We start from the raw sequence: 17,018 nt of genomic DNA, 5'->3' as shown, positions 1-17,018 counted from the left end.
AGAGTGAAGATACATAAATTTACAACAAGCTGATAATTGGTAAATTTGTTCAAAATATATATAATATAAATAAAATGTTAACAGCATTCCTGTACATGGAAAAAGTCAAAAATGAGTTCATGATTGTCATAAAACTTTTGATAAAACTTACCGTTTTGCTGAAAATCGCGAAAAACTTAATTATGGACATTTGACCTTGAGTATTTTTTTTCCATACACAGAAATGGTAAGGGACTTCAACATTTTATTTATATTTTGAACAATTTTACCATTTACAGCTTGTTAATTTATGTATAGCCGAATGTCTTGATTAACCGGATTATTAATTCAATGTTCATCCTCTAGTTCCAACAGAGAAAAAAACAAACAAAACTTGATATATGATATAAAAATAACATGGTTTCGAATCTCTTGCGTATCTTAAAATCTAATTATGCCAAACAGCCGAATTTCTCAGGAGATGAAAGCAAAGGTACTTTTATTGCTGTGTAACGAGTTTATTTATACTAATTATATTTACAATAGAAATCTAAAACATGGCCCACTGTGCAATTGTTTAAACAGCATTCGTCGGCTATTTGTCGCCTGGTGCGGGAATCAAGTCCCGAATTTTCTAAAAAATAAGGAATAAATAACTATCGAAAAACAACAAATTAAAGCGCTCGAATTGTATTTAGATTAAGTTAGTAGTATTTCTTTCAATCAAAATATCGGCCGGTATTAATGTAATCGCTATATTTGAAATCAAAAAAGAAATTGAGCGTACGTAATAAAGTATCAATGATTAATAGAAGTATTGAACTATTAAAATATCATTGAACAAGGCATCTAAATAATCTACTGATTAATTAATAAACACTTTGATTTTATGGATCACAAAAAAATATATTAGGTTTTTCTACGATTCAATTCTCAGTAGCCTGGAGTTTAAAATTTAGTAATGTTTTATGTTCGCAAGCTCGCTCGTATGTCGGAAAGATAAATCGGTTGGATTAGCTCCTGAATAAGAGTTAAGTTGGGCTTACGGACACATTCATCTACTACAATAAAACTGCTATGTTTTACAACTACACAATTATGTGTGTGAGTTTTTATTCACACACATAATTGTATTGCATTATTTTAACAAGCACAACAACAAAGATAATTAATTAATATAAATGAGATGTTTAATACAACCATCATATCATAATGAACATAAAGTAAATGAATCTAAGGTATCTCAAGAATTAACAAAATATTATGAAAATTAATAATTATTAATTTCAAAATAATAATTATTTACTAAAATCAAAAAATATGCAATTAAATATTTACAAAAATAAATAGTATGTCATCTTTGTAAGTTTTTCTCCAATTCAACAGTATCCAATTTTTTTAAAGGTAACTAATGACTGACCTACAAAGTGTTAAATTTTACATACCATTTATTGAACTAGATCTTCTTTCACCGTGACAAAGGAAACTAACTGCTTCATTTAAGTCTGGTCCACATTGGTTAAATAGATCAGTTCTGTTAAAAGCATCGCCCATCCAAATATAGCCCATAAGAGTGATCAGAATCGTCATAGAAGATTCCTGTTCGAATTTATTGATAACATTTTAGGAAACACGTTGATTTATTAAGCCTTTCATTAATAGTGCTTGATTTAAATTATAAAAAAAATGTCCGATGACAAAATATACTTACACAAATAACCTTCATCTTGAACGAACGAATATTTTTAAAAGTTTCACGTACCTACAATTTATTCGATCATTATATAAAGAAAAACTGGACGTTTAACATATATAACACATATCACAAGCGAGCGGAATAATATTTATTGAAATAATTTTGTAATATGTAATTAATACTAAATGTAAACTACCAGTGATGCGACTGGAGATTCCACCGAGAAGAATCAATCATCAATTTTATTGTTACTTTAAATTAAATTAAAGAAATTGATTTGTTAAAATTTGAATTTATTTGATGAGATTTAATGATGAGCAACTAGGTTTACTAAATAATTCTTCATTATCTAATCGAACAAAGAGCTGCAACCCCGTTTTGTGCCATCCATTAAGCTCGAGAGCACCTGGTTTTTTATGTATGAATATTTTCACGCTAAAATTCAAAGTTCTTATATATTGTTATACTATTATGTCGTTTGTCATAATAGTATAAAATTAAAAACAGATTACCAATACCCCTGAGATTTTTTATGTACATATAAATGTATAAGACAAAAGCTTATAAATTGGATGTTTATGATCATGCTTAACTGTGTGATTGTTTTAAAATAAACCAAACCCAAATAAAAACCTACTAAATCTCATCAGACATTTTGTTGCTCCTCTTCCTTTATTTATTGCTACAGAATGAATGTGTTACAAAAACACTAGAAATAAACACCTTAGTTGTGATACATGTTAAACCGTTTATTAAAAATCAATTCTTAATTGAAACTGTTACAATAACAAAAGACTCGTAAATTAAGTCTTCTGTCAAATTACCTGTCATTACAAATATTATTTGACTATAAATGAATTGTGTTCTTAGGGGATAGTTACATTTTATACAAAACCTTGAGAGTCTAAATCATAATTCATTATGGAAATGCAGCTAGCATTCTTGCCTAGCTGTTTTAAAATGAATTTGAATCTATTTATTTAAGTCCACAATTTTGATAGGTAATTCTTACGTAAATAAATATCTTTTAATATTAACAAAATAATTACGGTAGAGCGGTATGAACTGTATATTTTAGGGAGAACCCTCTAGATGCTAAAATGTAAGCGCAACTACCTATACCGTGGAATTTATTGTCTTTCGATGTAATGTTTATACATCGAAACGTGACTGTTAACAATGTAATAAAATATCCGTCAATTAACAAGATCTAATCAAATAGATTGGGGTTTTCTATTAATAATTTTGCATCATCTGGACAATACATTATAATATTTCCTACAGTGCAAGGTTTTTCGCAGCATTCACTCGCTACTTGTCTGCGGACGCGACGCCATCTGACGTCTGCAAATTCCCTTCGTTTGTTTTTAATCTTGAGTAAATCCTTTGGTGTCAGCTTGTCTAAAATAAAAGGATATAGTTATGTACAAAAAATATGGGAAAAAGCAAAATAATAATATTGTAAAATAAGAAATTAAAAATAAACTAAGTAAGTACCCAATTTCCGAACCGAATTTTTAAATATTACGTAAAATTGATTTAAGCGGTTTATGATTACTACAATATTTTTATTATGGAATTAAATGAAATTATCTCGCGTGAAAGTAAATCTTAAAAAATTGGAATATTATTTCTAGAATGGGTATTCAACGGATTGGTGTACGCATTCTTGCCACCATACCATACGGTCATAATTTTTAGAACATGCTATTTTTTAATTTGCAGCTATTTGTTATTTAAAATAAGACAATAAAACCTTACATAGGTACGTATATTTAAGACTGGGTATTTATTTTATCCTTAAAAAATTTGAAAAATTTTCTAACAATTAAAAGGGTTACATACGTACCTAACAACGATGTGTCTCTTTTCACTACTTTATAAACATTATTACAAAAGTTGTATATAATTGCAGATAACCATTTGCTACACGTAAAAACCTTGTCGGTCATCTTGTATATTTCTGTGTCTTCTGTTTTTTCGACTGCGTTCACATTTCTGTGTAGTATGAACATGATGTAAATCTAAAACAAAACATGAATTTAAATTTGAACTTTTGCAATAATTTGGTAATATGGAAAGTAATTTAAAAAAAAAACTTTCTTTAAAACACTTTTACGCGTATTATTTCACTATTTTCAACATTAAATTTCTCAACATGTATAAAATATGTAATTAAACATGACCTACAATGTATTTAAGATTCATTTCTAGTCCCGGTTATATATTTCAATTAAGAGCACAAATAAATGTTTGGTCTGTTTAACTGCTATTTAATGAATGGAACTACTAGTACTTCGGGCACAAAACAAAAGCTCTCTTTGGTCCATAGTACGGAATTACTTAAACTTGTTTACATCGATAATAGGGTTTACAAAACATTGTCATTAAGATAAGAAGTTTTCTAATTTGGGAGAGCTATTATCGCTTGTTAAAGTAAGGTGAACATTTAAATTTTTAGGTTGTCGGGACGAAAATATATATATTCTTTTAAATACACCCAATAAATTGATCTTCTATATAATATTATCATTTAAATTGTTAAAAAAATATTTAGTTATGAATAAATATCATTTGATTATTTAGAAAATGTCTTGCTCATATTTTGGTTTTATATCGACTTCAAAAAAGGAGGCTAAATGTCTTTTTTTTTCATTGTTCATTGGAAAAAAATACCAATTTAGATGATTTAAGCTTATTAACCCTTTATATTGACGTATGTCTTTATGATTGATTGTTTTTAAAACAATATATATTTTTAAGAGCAGCTAAAGAGCCACAAAAGGAAATATTAATAACTAGACCTACTGAAATCGATATAAATAGTATTGAACTTTGATTATAATATAGATAAACAACTTTCTTAATTCCACTACTATGCCTGTGGCTGCTATGTCTACAATAAAAATTCAAAAAAATCTAATTAGAAGATTATTTTTTTTTAAGTAAAATAAATTCATCTTAATTTAATTTCTATCTAAGACGTTATAAGTATTTTTTTAATTATTAAGCTCATATTTCGAAATTCAAATTTAAACAATGCGAACATTATGTTTGTCAAGGACGTTATCGAACCAACGAACGAAAGTATCACCACATCACTGTTCTATTTTCGTCGAAAACAAATTAGATAGGTAGTTGTTTTGTAAGTGCACATAGCAACAGCTGTATCTACTGGCAATGAGTAGGTATATATGTCGCTTCTGATATCAACTAATAAAGGGTCTGAGGTCACTATTTACTCACACGCTCAGAATCATTACAATAATGATATATGGCGTTAGAAATTATTCTTAGTAAATATCTCAAATAAAAGTTATAAATAGAAAAACGATCTTTTCACGTTTCATTTATTTTAAAAACTATAAAGTTATTTTAGTATTAATACTTGATACTTATACTCTAAATGCTAATTTGTCATTACAAAAAATTTATTCAATAAATTATTTTCTTTACCATATCTAATCAATTTTTAGGTAGGTACTTGTATAGGTAATTTGTATTATTTCGAATCATGTTTTATTAAGTACTTCAAATAAATATTTATCAACATACACGAGATTATTCGAATAGTCAAATATTATGCGTGGCTTGGGTCCTATTATGTTATTTTCATCTCTAGCCGGTACCAGCTAACATCCCTAACGTGAGTTGAGCGATAAAACATCAACTCGTAAACAACTGATTGTAAGCACGTGTACCCTCTAAATGTAAAGGATGCTAATTTTTATTATTTAACTCAAGAAAAATGTTTAACAAATAAATATAAATAAAAAGGAAACAGATCAGTGAGATAGTTTCCTTCCGAAGTATTTTGCCTTCGGCTAAATAATTGAAATTCGTTCACATAAACCTTGGATAGAAATATTTGTTTATTTTGGACTTAGGTTTATTTATCCTGGTCACCAATAAATGATATAAGTTTTAATTCCTTTGAAATATCACTTTACACATTTGATCCATTTAGCCATATTACTAAGTCTGCTGATTTCAGTTTACGTATCACTGCTACTCGGTTACTTGCCTGTTAATTTACTATAATTCATTTCTTCAATAAAGAGTTTTTCTTGTGAATTAACTATTTAAATCGTAAGAAAATGTCCTTATTGAAGAATGGTTGTAAGACCAGCATTATATATACCATCAATAACACCACCATCTTATTTATGACTTTAGAACGATGGGTTTTTATATTTGTGCTGTAAGGTGTTCGCTTGTTGGAGCCAACCCTCAGTGCAGCAGCTATGTTATGGTTCCACTTAGAACATGCTGTCACAATTGAATTCGTTCCTACATCAAATTTCGTTTCAGTGCTATTAACTGTAAAATACTTTGCTCGGTGGAGACAACCCTAAACTCAGCAGCTATGTCATGGTCGTACTTAGAACGGAATATCACAATTGAATGCGTAAACAAAATTTCGTGTCTGTGCTGTTAACCGTTAAGGAGATCGATCGTCGGGAGTCAACCCTAAATACAGCAGTCATGCCATGGTGAAACTTCATCATCATATAATAATGGTAATCCGCTCGAAGTTCCGCCTTGAAGTTTTATACAACTTGTTGTTTCAATACTACCTATTAACATTTGTAGATTTCCTTCGTCTAGATCCAGGAATCCATACATTGATCAAAACTGAACCAACATGTAAAATTCAAGATCTGTTGGATATGAGATTTGAGCGAAATAAATGGCAAACAAACATAGTAATTTAAATATAAGTTTAAAGTATTTATAATAAAAATGACTCATTCATGGCAGAGAAATCGTTATAACAATTGATGAAAATTTTTTTTGGTTAATCTATTTATCAGTCTATTCTTATTAGTCTATTCTCGCTTATTGTAGAACGCATGTAATTTTTAAATCTTTTCACAGGTGACTCATTTCCCTGTCCGCCTAAAAAAACTGAAAATGAACGAATAATTATTACCACAAGCTTAAAAATATTAACGTAGCCAGTAGCATATACCATAATAATTTTTAATACACAAGTAATGTAATAAACACTTTTCTAAATTAATAACATATATCACCATTCTTTCAAAGAATATTAACCGCCACTGTATGCTAACAAAATGAATATTGTTTGTCTTAAATCTCTAAACATTTTATACCTTAGTGTCGGAAGTTGTAACTATTTGATTTCAGAAGCCAACTAGTAGGATTCAAGAGTTACGAAAATTTAAAGGTAAAAAAAAAGTTTATTTGGTAATAGTTAAGAGATCGTTACAAAATAGAAATAAAATGTTCAAAATGTAACCAGGTACAATCTCGTACCTACAATTAGTGGTGATCTCCTTTCCGTTTGCTATTTGCTGTGTTTAATGGTTTTTATTTCATTTAGGAACTGGCAATCAAACCATCTGATTGTAAGTGATCATAAAGGCGATGGCTATGTAAGAAATATTAACAACCCTTACGTAGCCGATGCGCTATAAACCTTGGGAACTTAATTGTTATGTCCCTTACCTGTACCTAATTACACTGGCTCAATACAAAAATACTAAGAGTTTCTGTTTGGCAGCAGTACCTATACATATATTCTGAGTGAACGGTACCTACCCAGACAGGGTGGCACAAAGCCCTCCTAACTAGTAATGCCCTACTACTACTAATTTAGTCCCTCTGACTGTTTTTTACAGCATAGGTATGTAGGTGAACTGTGTATATAGGCCACAAAGGCACCACCAACGTTGGAACTGAGATGAGATGTCCCGTGGGCCTGTCGTTTCGGTTTATTTATTCTTCTAACCAGAACAAAACTGGTGGTAGGTACCTACCCTATCACTAAGTAGATTCGGCCACGGCGACCATCCTTAACGGAAAATAGCCAGCTGCGCAGGAGATACTATAGTGCTCTCAACCTCAATTCTTTTGCTCTCGCAATTCCATGGAACGCTAAACTATACGATACTATGACGATCATGACGATACTATGACAAACGGCTTTACATGCTTAGCAATTTTGAACTGCAAGTTGCTACTGAGAATTTTGTCACTGACTCAAATATTGGCCCAACCTGGGATTTACATCAAGGACTTAGGGATCCTATAAGTCACTAGATCAACGAAGCAGTCCTACGGCCAAGTTACTAGTGTCAAAGCTTAATTCATATCAATTTAATAAAAGCTCTATACGTATATTACGAACTACATATTAGCTAGATTATTTTGTATATAAATGATATTTTGAAATATTTTATAAATTGATAATATAATCCACAAACCTTGACAATATATGAAGAAGAACACTGTAATATAATCAAAACATTTTTCATTTTAATGTTGTTTTGATTCCTTTGAATTAATCAGACTGGAGCTTGACCCACATCCCAGTTTTGATAACGTTTACTAGACTAATAACTTTGTGGTTCTTTTAATTGAATTGTTTCGCTATGGTGTCTTATAAATCAGTTTTTCAGCGTACTGAAAAATAAGTTCATGAAGTAAACTCAAAATTAAATTAAAAAAAAACATATTTATATGGATATAAGTAGGTCCATTGCGATATTGAATCATTGCAAGGGACAGTGTTTTTGTGATTATTGTCGTGCCGTTTGTCAAGATCTCACTTAGGAGATATTACTATAGTTCTACTGGTAAATTTAAGATTCTAGTATTAGTTTTTCTAAAGAAGACTTAAATAAACAGCTTAGTTGCATCTAATGCGAAATTTATATAGTAAACAAACCAAATTGCGCTCCTGCATATTTTTTTCAATTTATGAGGAATGCATAGAGGCCGCTGTACTAAGTACCCACTTAGGTTGTATCTGAATAAAAATTCATACATCTTGAGCTAAATTATATTTTATTAACATGTTACACAAACATTAAACCAGAAAATTACAACACTCAGTGAAATTGCTCTTAACGAAGCTTATAGTATAATTATTATATTAATTCAATATTCTGACTTTGTATCTGATAAGTGATAACGCGTTTGAATGCATGACATTGTTAGGCACAGTGTAAGTGTAAAAATGTTAGCTCGCCTTTCAGCATCGATTTGCGTAGGAGATGCAAAAATACAATTAAAAAACTCACTTCCTACAAAGTTTTTTCCATAATTTGTTTTTTCCATCATCTTGCTTCATTTACTTTTTTGTTTAAGTTATTTAATTCCATTTACAAGTAATCCGTTTAACGTTATTTGATAACTATTTATAATTAGGTAGGTATATACATATAAGTACGCATTCCTTAGCCTATAAAAGTTTGGTCTAAAAGGTGATCTGTGGCCCTTAATCACTAAAATATATTAAGAGTCAATATTAGAAGATAATTTATAAAAAAAAGATTTCGCGACGGCATAGTGTTGAAAAAATTTGAAATGTTACATTAATATTCAACATAAACATAACATAAGCAGCCCGTAAATGTCCCACTGCTGGGATAAAGGCCTCCTCTCCCTTTGAGGAGAAGGTTTGGAGCATATTCCACCACGCTGCTCCAATGCGGGTTGGCGGAATACACATGTGGCTGAATTTCGTTGAAATTAGACACATGCAGGTTTCCTCACGATGTTTTCCTTCACCGCCGAGCACGAGATGAATTATAAACACAAATTAAGCACATGAAATTTCAGTGGTGCCTGCCTGGGTTTGAACCCGAAATCATCGGTTAAGATGCACGCGTTCTAACCACTGGGCCATATTCAACATTTTCTTTAAATTTGCCATGTGTCCAGTATTCGACCCTTATTAGGGACACTATCGAATTTGTTTTTCAAAATCAACGTAGTTTCAAATTCCGCCATAAATTCAAATAATTTGTTTAAAAAATATTAATAAATAAAGCATTTTATGCCACACCAGATAATATGCGAGTAGATGACAAAAATCGTAGAGCTAATACTTGTTGACTTTCTGGCAGGATATATGAAATATATAATTGTATTTAACTAATATAGGTAACTTTGTATTCTAAGTGTTGGCTAAAAGAAACTATTGAGTTTCTTGTCGGTTCTTCTCAGCGAAATCTACATTCCTAACAGGGCAGTGGTAGCTTCACTTAATATAGTTTTCTAAAATGACGATTCAAAAGTGCTTGTAACAGTCTACATGAATAAAGTATATCTTGATATTTTTCGTGCTACTGAAAAATTCACTTTGTATATATGTAATTTTTTTCCTTACAACATTATAATAGGGGTTAGTTTTGTCTAGCAATATACATTCTATTAAATTTTTCGTCTCTATAATTTAAAGAAAATAAAAATTACAGTATTACATGTATTGTTTTTGAACCGTTTATTATCACTGTACTCACTGTACATACCTACTTGTAAAAAGTAGGTAACATTTTTTAATTACTAATAAAAAGCAAATGTTCTTAGCCTTGTCGCAGTACATTTAGTTGTTTTCACCAAGGTTGCGACAAATCACCTGGCAAACGCTCATGTAATAGAGTGAATGACGTGAAAAGCGATAACAGTTTTGTATCAGAGCGCGACAAATCTTTGATAACATTATCAGTATGCTCTTTTACTATGTCGATTACTGGTGTTTAGGGCATATGTTATTTATTATGTTTTAGTTTTGTTGTAGTTCCATTTTGTTATAATTATAATGTAGTGGTGACAACTTCTAACATGGCATTCTGGACAAAGTTTTTGTTTATTTTTTTGCTTACTAGTATTCGTGTACAAAATGGAACAAGTGAAGGTAAATTATAAAATGTTTATATTTATTTTCTTATTAAAATAAAACTGCATTGAATCCGATTTGCAACGTTATGGTAGCAATGAATCCGTACTGCGAAATGTAATAGCATAAAAACAATCAAGCACTTACTCATATATTTTGCCTGATAGCTTTGATAACATTAATCACCTGTTGAGGTTATAATTGTGCAATTTTTTTCATGATATGAAAACTATCATTATTTAACATAGTACATATTGATACTGATTATTATTATCTAGCAATCAATAAATAGATGCACGGGCATAGACAGCTTGGGCTTAGAGTGTACCTAAATAAGAAAAATAGAAAAGAGGACAAAAATTAAATTAAATATTATAAAATATAAACAAAGTAATTTCCTTCTCAGTTCCTTTTTTGAACTCTTGACACCATAAAATAAATATATCTATTTGTAAACATAAAATATGTTAGATTTTAAATCAACATGGCTATTTTTATTACTAACAGTATTTAAAACGGGATATTTACCATATTTTTTATTTTTCACAAATCCACCAAATAAAAATAAAAAACATGGTAAATATCCCGTTTTAAATACTGTTAGTAATAAAATATGTTTTTTTTAATTGTTTAATAAATTTATTACTTCGATATGTTGTTAAGTTACAAAGTAGTTTTATAATTTAATACATTTTCCCGCGACGTTACTTCTGTGCATTATTGGGAAATAAAAAAGACATACTTTGGTATTTATAATATTTTTAATTAGGAATGAATATTGAAAGTCAAAGACTGAAATTGTACGGCCGCGGCGTGCCAAATTTTAAGACTTGATTTAAGCGTTCGATGTAAAAATAGAACAAATATAATCATACAGAAAGAATATTTTCTAAGTATGTGTGCGGGCAAATACACTTATTTAAAAATGCATATTTGTATTTTTGATCTGTAAGTGTTCTAAAACGATTTGTGATTAATTGTTATGAAACTTTGAAGAGTTGCTCAATGCTCGCCCGAGAGACTCCTAGCCTAAAAAAATGCTTGTTTTCCGGACTTTACCTGCAGTTTATGTCGTTGAATAGAACATTTGAAAATAAGAAAAGTTAAATCGACTACATTGGCTTAACAACTGATGCTGAAATGGCAATACTTAGACGTATACATGAATTGTGATGCATGGGAGAAATCTCAGAATGCAGATGAGGTAGTATATTATTTATCTAAAACGCTTTAAACGAGCTAAAACATTACTGTATTAATGGTAATGGCTCTTGATCTCATCGTTTCGTACTTAAATCAAAGAATTCATCCGGGATATATTATCATCCTATCCCTTATCCCAATTTTACTTGGGGTCGGCGCAGCATGTCTTCTTCTTCCATACTTCTCTGTCAGACGTCATCTCACAAGTAACATTCTTTCTAACCATATTGTCTTTCACACAATCCATCCATCGTTTCTTGGGTCGTTCCCTACCTCTATATTCATCCACATCCATACTCAAAACCTTTCTCACAACATGGTCCTCATTCCTCCGCATATGGATATATTAATGGAATAAAATCTTCTGGATTGTTATTAAGAATGGGTGTTCCACACGGATTAAAACAGTGGAAAAGAGTAACTTCCAAATTTTTTACCTGTAGAATCTACTTTCCGAATAACGATTTGGAATGTAGATTCAGCCGAAGTTACCAACGGATAACTTTACATTTAATTCAATCGACATGACGACTTAAAAGTGTTTTTATTAGCTTACTTGAATAAAGAATATTTTGATTTGAATAGAACTAATAGTGAATGCTGTCGTCTCAAACGTCAGCTTGAGGGAATAAACTGGCTTTGCACCGTCAAAGTCCTCCTGCAGAGAGTAAAACTGCAGAGAGGTAAACAGCCTAAAATTTAAGTTCGAGGCCCACAACTATGCGGCAGCGGCGAATGAGTAGACCGACAACCCTCTGCAGGACGTGCGAATGATGGAGGACTTAACGACCTCAATCATCTCGTCAGTCGGTGAGGCAATCAAAATCTGACTGGGGGGAGTTGCAGAGCGTGCTGCTGTAATTTGAGGAGTGAGAATAAGGAAATGCTTCAAACGGCATTGTCCGTGTGGCAGCTGCTTGACAGTTTCCGCCGATGAAGCCTCCGCATCCGCACCAACAGAAATGGTTCAGGCCCCCAACACCGGAGCCGATCGCAGATCCATCACGCGCCCTCTTGGTGCCAGTGTTTCAGTGTGTGATTCAGACATAACTAGTCCAGGATCCGTCCTGGTGAATAAGGGGAATAGGGGAAAGATAGTCCTGAGAAAATGGGTGTCACTAACGCCCAGAAAATAGCCGGAAATTTATCTCCAGTACGTTGGAATCAGCGGTAACCTGAAGCTGCGACGATCGGCAACCAGGGCCAGGGTACCCCATCTGCTGAAGGCCCGAAATCGAAAAGCTGTCGGAGAAAATCAAATTGCTTTCCTTATTGCATTTGGACATCTACACTTATCTGGCTTTGGTTTCGTATTACGATATGGTTGTACTTAATGTGTTATGTAATGTAAGTCACTTAAAATGAGATCTCTCGGATATATGCAATTTAAAAAATCCGAAATATATTAAGTAAAAAATGTCACCATAAAAATTGCGGCTTCCAAATATAACATTACAGATAAATATATTTGTAAAAAGAATATATATTATTAAATCCTATTTATCTTATTTATAAGTATAATATATGTTCTTGTCTAGCTATGTAAAGTGGACATAATTCTTATACTTCATATTCCTTTTCTTTTCAAATGATTTTCGTTCTGATTAAAATTACTACTTCCGAGGAAAAACATTTCAATTATTATATTATATGATATTAATTGAGGTTTTGAGTGCAAGTTATCAGTAACAATTAGGACATACATTTTATTTGTATAATTGTATAATTATTTTGCATTTTGTAATTATTTTGACGCCCAAGGCGTGATATTTTTTATTTTAATTGACAGCTATTTTGACGTCTTATCAAAAAGACGCGTAGATTCGCACTACCGGTAAGTATGTATTAGCTTTTGATTTGTTTTTTTTTTCTACTTCACATTCATGTTCCGTGAGCTCTATCTGCCTTTTGATTTATAACTTCAGGCTGTTTTATTTAGCTAAAATCACTTTCGGATGGTTAAGAGTTTTAACTGCAACATTTATAAATTAAATAAGTTATCCAGAAGTGTGGTGATTATATAATGTAGGTATATTATATTATGAATATACCCATTATTGTTTCAGGTGAGTGTTCGTTTTGCGTGGGCGAACAGTTCGAGTGTATTAACGAAAATTGTTACTGCGCCACAGGCTACGTACCAAATTATCACAATACAGATTGTACAATATGTCCAGGTATTACATTTTTCCATATATTCATTATAAACAAAAAAAATTATCGAATAATAATTGAAATACTCAGCTATATAGTTTTCTATCGTTAAGTGCGAGTATGTATAACGTTTAAATTAAAATCATACGCACATCTTATACGTTGCAATTTATTTTGTACAGGATTAGGAGAAAAATGCTACGGGCCTTGCTGCAGCGAGAACTCTAACGAAACTCTTCAATGCTGGCGAGGTATCTGTCAGTCTTGTTATGACCTACACGGTAATTGGATTTGCAGGTTTGTTACAAATAAATGCTTCGACATTAAAATTAAAATGTTTGTTTCCAAGCTACTAAATTCTTCGTCGTCCTTTCTAAAAATACAAACATATTTTTTTGTAATCAATAACGAAAACTTGACAGCGTTTCCTTTCTAGATATCGTCTCGATATACATATATCTTTCGAATAATAAAACATTGCATAGAACATAAATGTTTATAGTCATTTTTCACGATTCTAACTTTTCAGAGATTCATTGGACCAAATTATTCTTGTATCTGGTTCACAAATAATAATGGCTATCGCTCTGGTGCTTGGAATTATTGCTACTTTTACATTGCTCTACAAACTTTGTGCTGTGACGAATCTGAGGTACGAAAGTTACACTAAGATATTATAGTACCTATAGTTACATAAATAAAATTAACATATACACGTATATATGAAACCCGAATGCATTATTTTATATAATTTTCATAAATTATATTTAATTATTTATATATATTTATACCCCATATTATCGCTTGTATTGCTAATTTGAACTTCAAAAATATGATAAATTTCAAGATGGCTTACTGCATTGTTCTACAGAAATACTTATACTAGCACGATCTAACAGGTATTAAAATCTGAGCTTTAAATATGTATGGTCTACATTTCTTACTTTAAACTTAGCTTTATTATTAAATAAGTAAGAAACTACTGAATTGAATTCGTCACTAATTAAAAACAAATTCAAATTAGTGATTTTGTCACCAGCTATTTAAAAATTGTACAGCTTTTTCATTTGAGAAATACCTAGAATAAAATTCTGTATGTACCTACCTAGCATACACTGATATAGTAAAAATGTTTAATTTTAATCCTCAGAAATCGAAAAGCATCATAATTAAAAAATTATACATAATATGTTTAGGTTTTTTAAAACCTTTAAACAACTGTTTAATCAGTGAATAATCGAAAATTACAAAAATATATGATAGCTTACTTTGCTATTAACTATTATTCATTAGTTCCATAAAATAACAAAAAAATATTTTATTTGTATCACGAAACATTTCACTTGATTGATGTTTTGTTAATAACTAGACCCCTTGGGAATCACTCGAGCGAAAGTCGACTATCAGTTGGGAGTTTGCAAATATACGTAAATGAACGTTTAAGAGATGCGCCACCAAGGTAATGATAATTTCATTAAGATTTATTAAATTTAATATTTTAATTTATTAAACTGTTTGTCAAAAGCTGTTTAATTTGCAGGTATTCAAGAACAGCGCCCTCTGGTTCAGCAATATACCCTGCAGCTGTTTATCTTAATGCAGGATTTGTATGTTATTAATTTATTATATTAAATACTTAATTATATTTAGAAGTCCCTGAGAATATACTTAAAAACATTTTCGTGCGGTACTTTTTTTTATATAACAGTGGCGGGCTAATGGCTAAAGGACACAATTGTGTTCCCCTAAGCCTCTAAATGCTTCCTCGAAAAGTATTAAGCATGCAACTTAAAGCTATATAAAATATTGTGTGCTTTTTTAGTGTTTACATTACTAAAACCCACTTCACTGCGGTCAATCGCATCCCAAACGACAATCCTGAATTCATCACTGTTCTATAAGCAGTATGATAATTTTAAAGACGAGTCTATCTTAAGCTTATTCCAATCGGAGCAGGAGTAAAGTAAATAAAAAAAACTTAAACTGAATTATTCCATGCAATTTACACGATGATTTGTAATATCCCTTGTATATTATGCAGTAATACCATTACAGACCCACTTGAACTTTACTTTCAAAGTTTCTAAAACAATGTGTCCGACCCACGAGAAGCCGAGACAGATATTACATCAATTCAATATCAAAGTTGTTTAGTTGTATTTAATCCTCTTGTGTGGATAGGCTTTAGTGAGTAATCTCATAAGAATGTAATTGCCATAAAATTTACAAAAATATAATATTATATATTACATAATTATGTTTTCCTTGTTATCAGGTACATGACAACAGCTTACCCCCACCGCCGTACACACCTGAACAAAAAAATGATAATGAAACTAATACAACAATTCATATGTGAAAAATCTCACGAATGTAACAATAATTGTTAAGGGTTCACGTCGAAAAAATACGATTCATATTGCAAGATAGCAATTCCGTTACATGTATAACTTTCTTATTTTTTTTAAACTAGATATAAGTAATGAATTAGTCTGTACCTATGTACATTATTATTAGTCATTTCTATTGAACACTTTTTACATTAAGAATAATAATAATTTTCGCCAAATTTAAAATATCAACCGAAAGCCGTTCTTTTGCAACGCAATTCTAAATATAATTACGTAAATAATTCTTTTATCTATGGCTAGGTACGCATAATGTGAAATGTAAATAATGACATTATTAATCTGAAAATATTGTGATAAACTATATTATAAAACACTTTTGTTTTATTGTATTATTATTTTTACTACCTAACTGTAAAGTTATAGTTAGATTAAATTAATCTTAAATTTCTGTATAGTTTTAAATTTATAGGTACCTTTTATTTATACAAGTCCGTACACGTGTTTAATTATTATCTAATCGATGTAGGTAGCATTTAAGATGCTCTTGAGAAGGCTAAGTACAAAATGTTATGTAGCAACTGTACTTGATATGATCTAATGAAAAATTAAATTATTATAACTTGTTGGTAAAACATTAATTATATTATTAATTTCATTTTAGTTGTTTAATTTTCCATAAATGAGCGTATATTTTTTCAAAGTTTCGAGTTAATAATGTGAATGAGTTTATTTGCTAATCTAGTTTCACTCTACTTAATAAAAACTCACGCTTATTGTGATTGTTAAATTACTTTTGAGTAATTAAATATTCGGTCCTTGTCCGCATAGAAATTTTAATAGGCTATTTGACTAGTTTTTAAAATACACTTTATACAATTTAGTAGAGGATAAGGAAACTAGTAAAAGTTGTGTTTTTTAATTCTACTACATATTTGCTGAAAAATATCAAATTAAAAATTCAATATTTAAATAGCGCGCGAAAAAG

General features: G+C 30.5%; 3 protein-coding genes across 3 annotated transcripts; 1 reads left to right on the top strand and 2 right to left on the bottom strand.

The window, feature by feature from the left end:
- Window positions 1-481: 481 nt before the first annotated feature.
- On the bottom strand, window positions 482-1,724 carry LOC125065323 (bombyxin F-1-like). Its single transcript, XM_047672862.1, has 3 exons — window positions 1,691-1,724; window positions 1,425-1,578; window positions 482-613 (listed from the first exon to the last, which is right to left on the bottom strand). The coding sequence occupies exons 1-3, from the start codon at window positions 1,703-1,705 to the stop codon at window positions 507-509; spliced, it is 276 nt and encodes a 91-aa protein (XP_047528818.1). The 5' UTR covers window positions 1,706-1,724; the 3' UTR covers window positions 482-506.
- A 453-nt stretch (window positions 1,725-2,177) lies between these two features.
- LOC125065301 lies at window positions 2,178-3,951 on the bottom strand. Its single transcript, XM_047672833.1, has 3 exons — window positions 3,866-3,951; window positions 3,525-3,699; window positions 2,178-3,076 (listed from the first exon to the last, which is right to left on the bottom strand). Exons 1-3 carry the CDS (start codon window positions 3,881-3,883, stop codon window positions 2,886-2,888), a joined length of 384 nt encoding a protein of 127 aa, XP_047528789.1. The 5' UTR covers window positions 3,884-3,951; the 3' UTR covers window positions 2,178-2,885.
- Window positions 3,952-10,135: 6,184 nt separating this feature from the next.
- LOC125065199 lies at window positions 10,136-16,665 on the top strand. The gene is made up of 7 exons (XM_047672698.1): window positions 10,136-10,343; window positions 13,595-13,705; window positions 13,865-13,979; window positions 14,212-14,334; window positions 15,052-15,141; window positions 15,223-15,289; window positions 15,958-16,665. The coding sequence occupies exons 1-7, from the start codon at window positions 10,271-10,273 to the stop codon at window positions 16,039-16,041; spliced, it is 663 nt and encodes a 220-aa protein (XP_047528654.1). The 5' UTR covers window positions 10,136-10,270; the 3' UTR covers window positions 16,042-16,665.
- The last annotated feature ends 353 nt before the right edge of the window (window positions 16,666-17,018 follow it).

Source organism: Vanessa atalanta, chromosome 7 (assembly GCF_905147765.1).
Source record: "Vanessa atalanta chromosome 7, ilVanAtal1.2, whole genome shotgun sequence".
Classification (NCBI taxonomy): domain Eukaryota; kingdom Metazoa; phylum Arthropoda; class Insecta; order Lepidoptera; family Nymphalidae; genus Vanessa; species Vanessa atalanta.
This window is presented reverse-complemented; position numbering and strand designations above follow the sequence as displayed.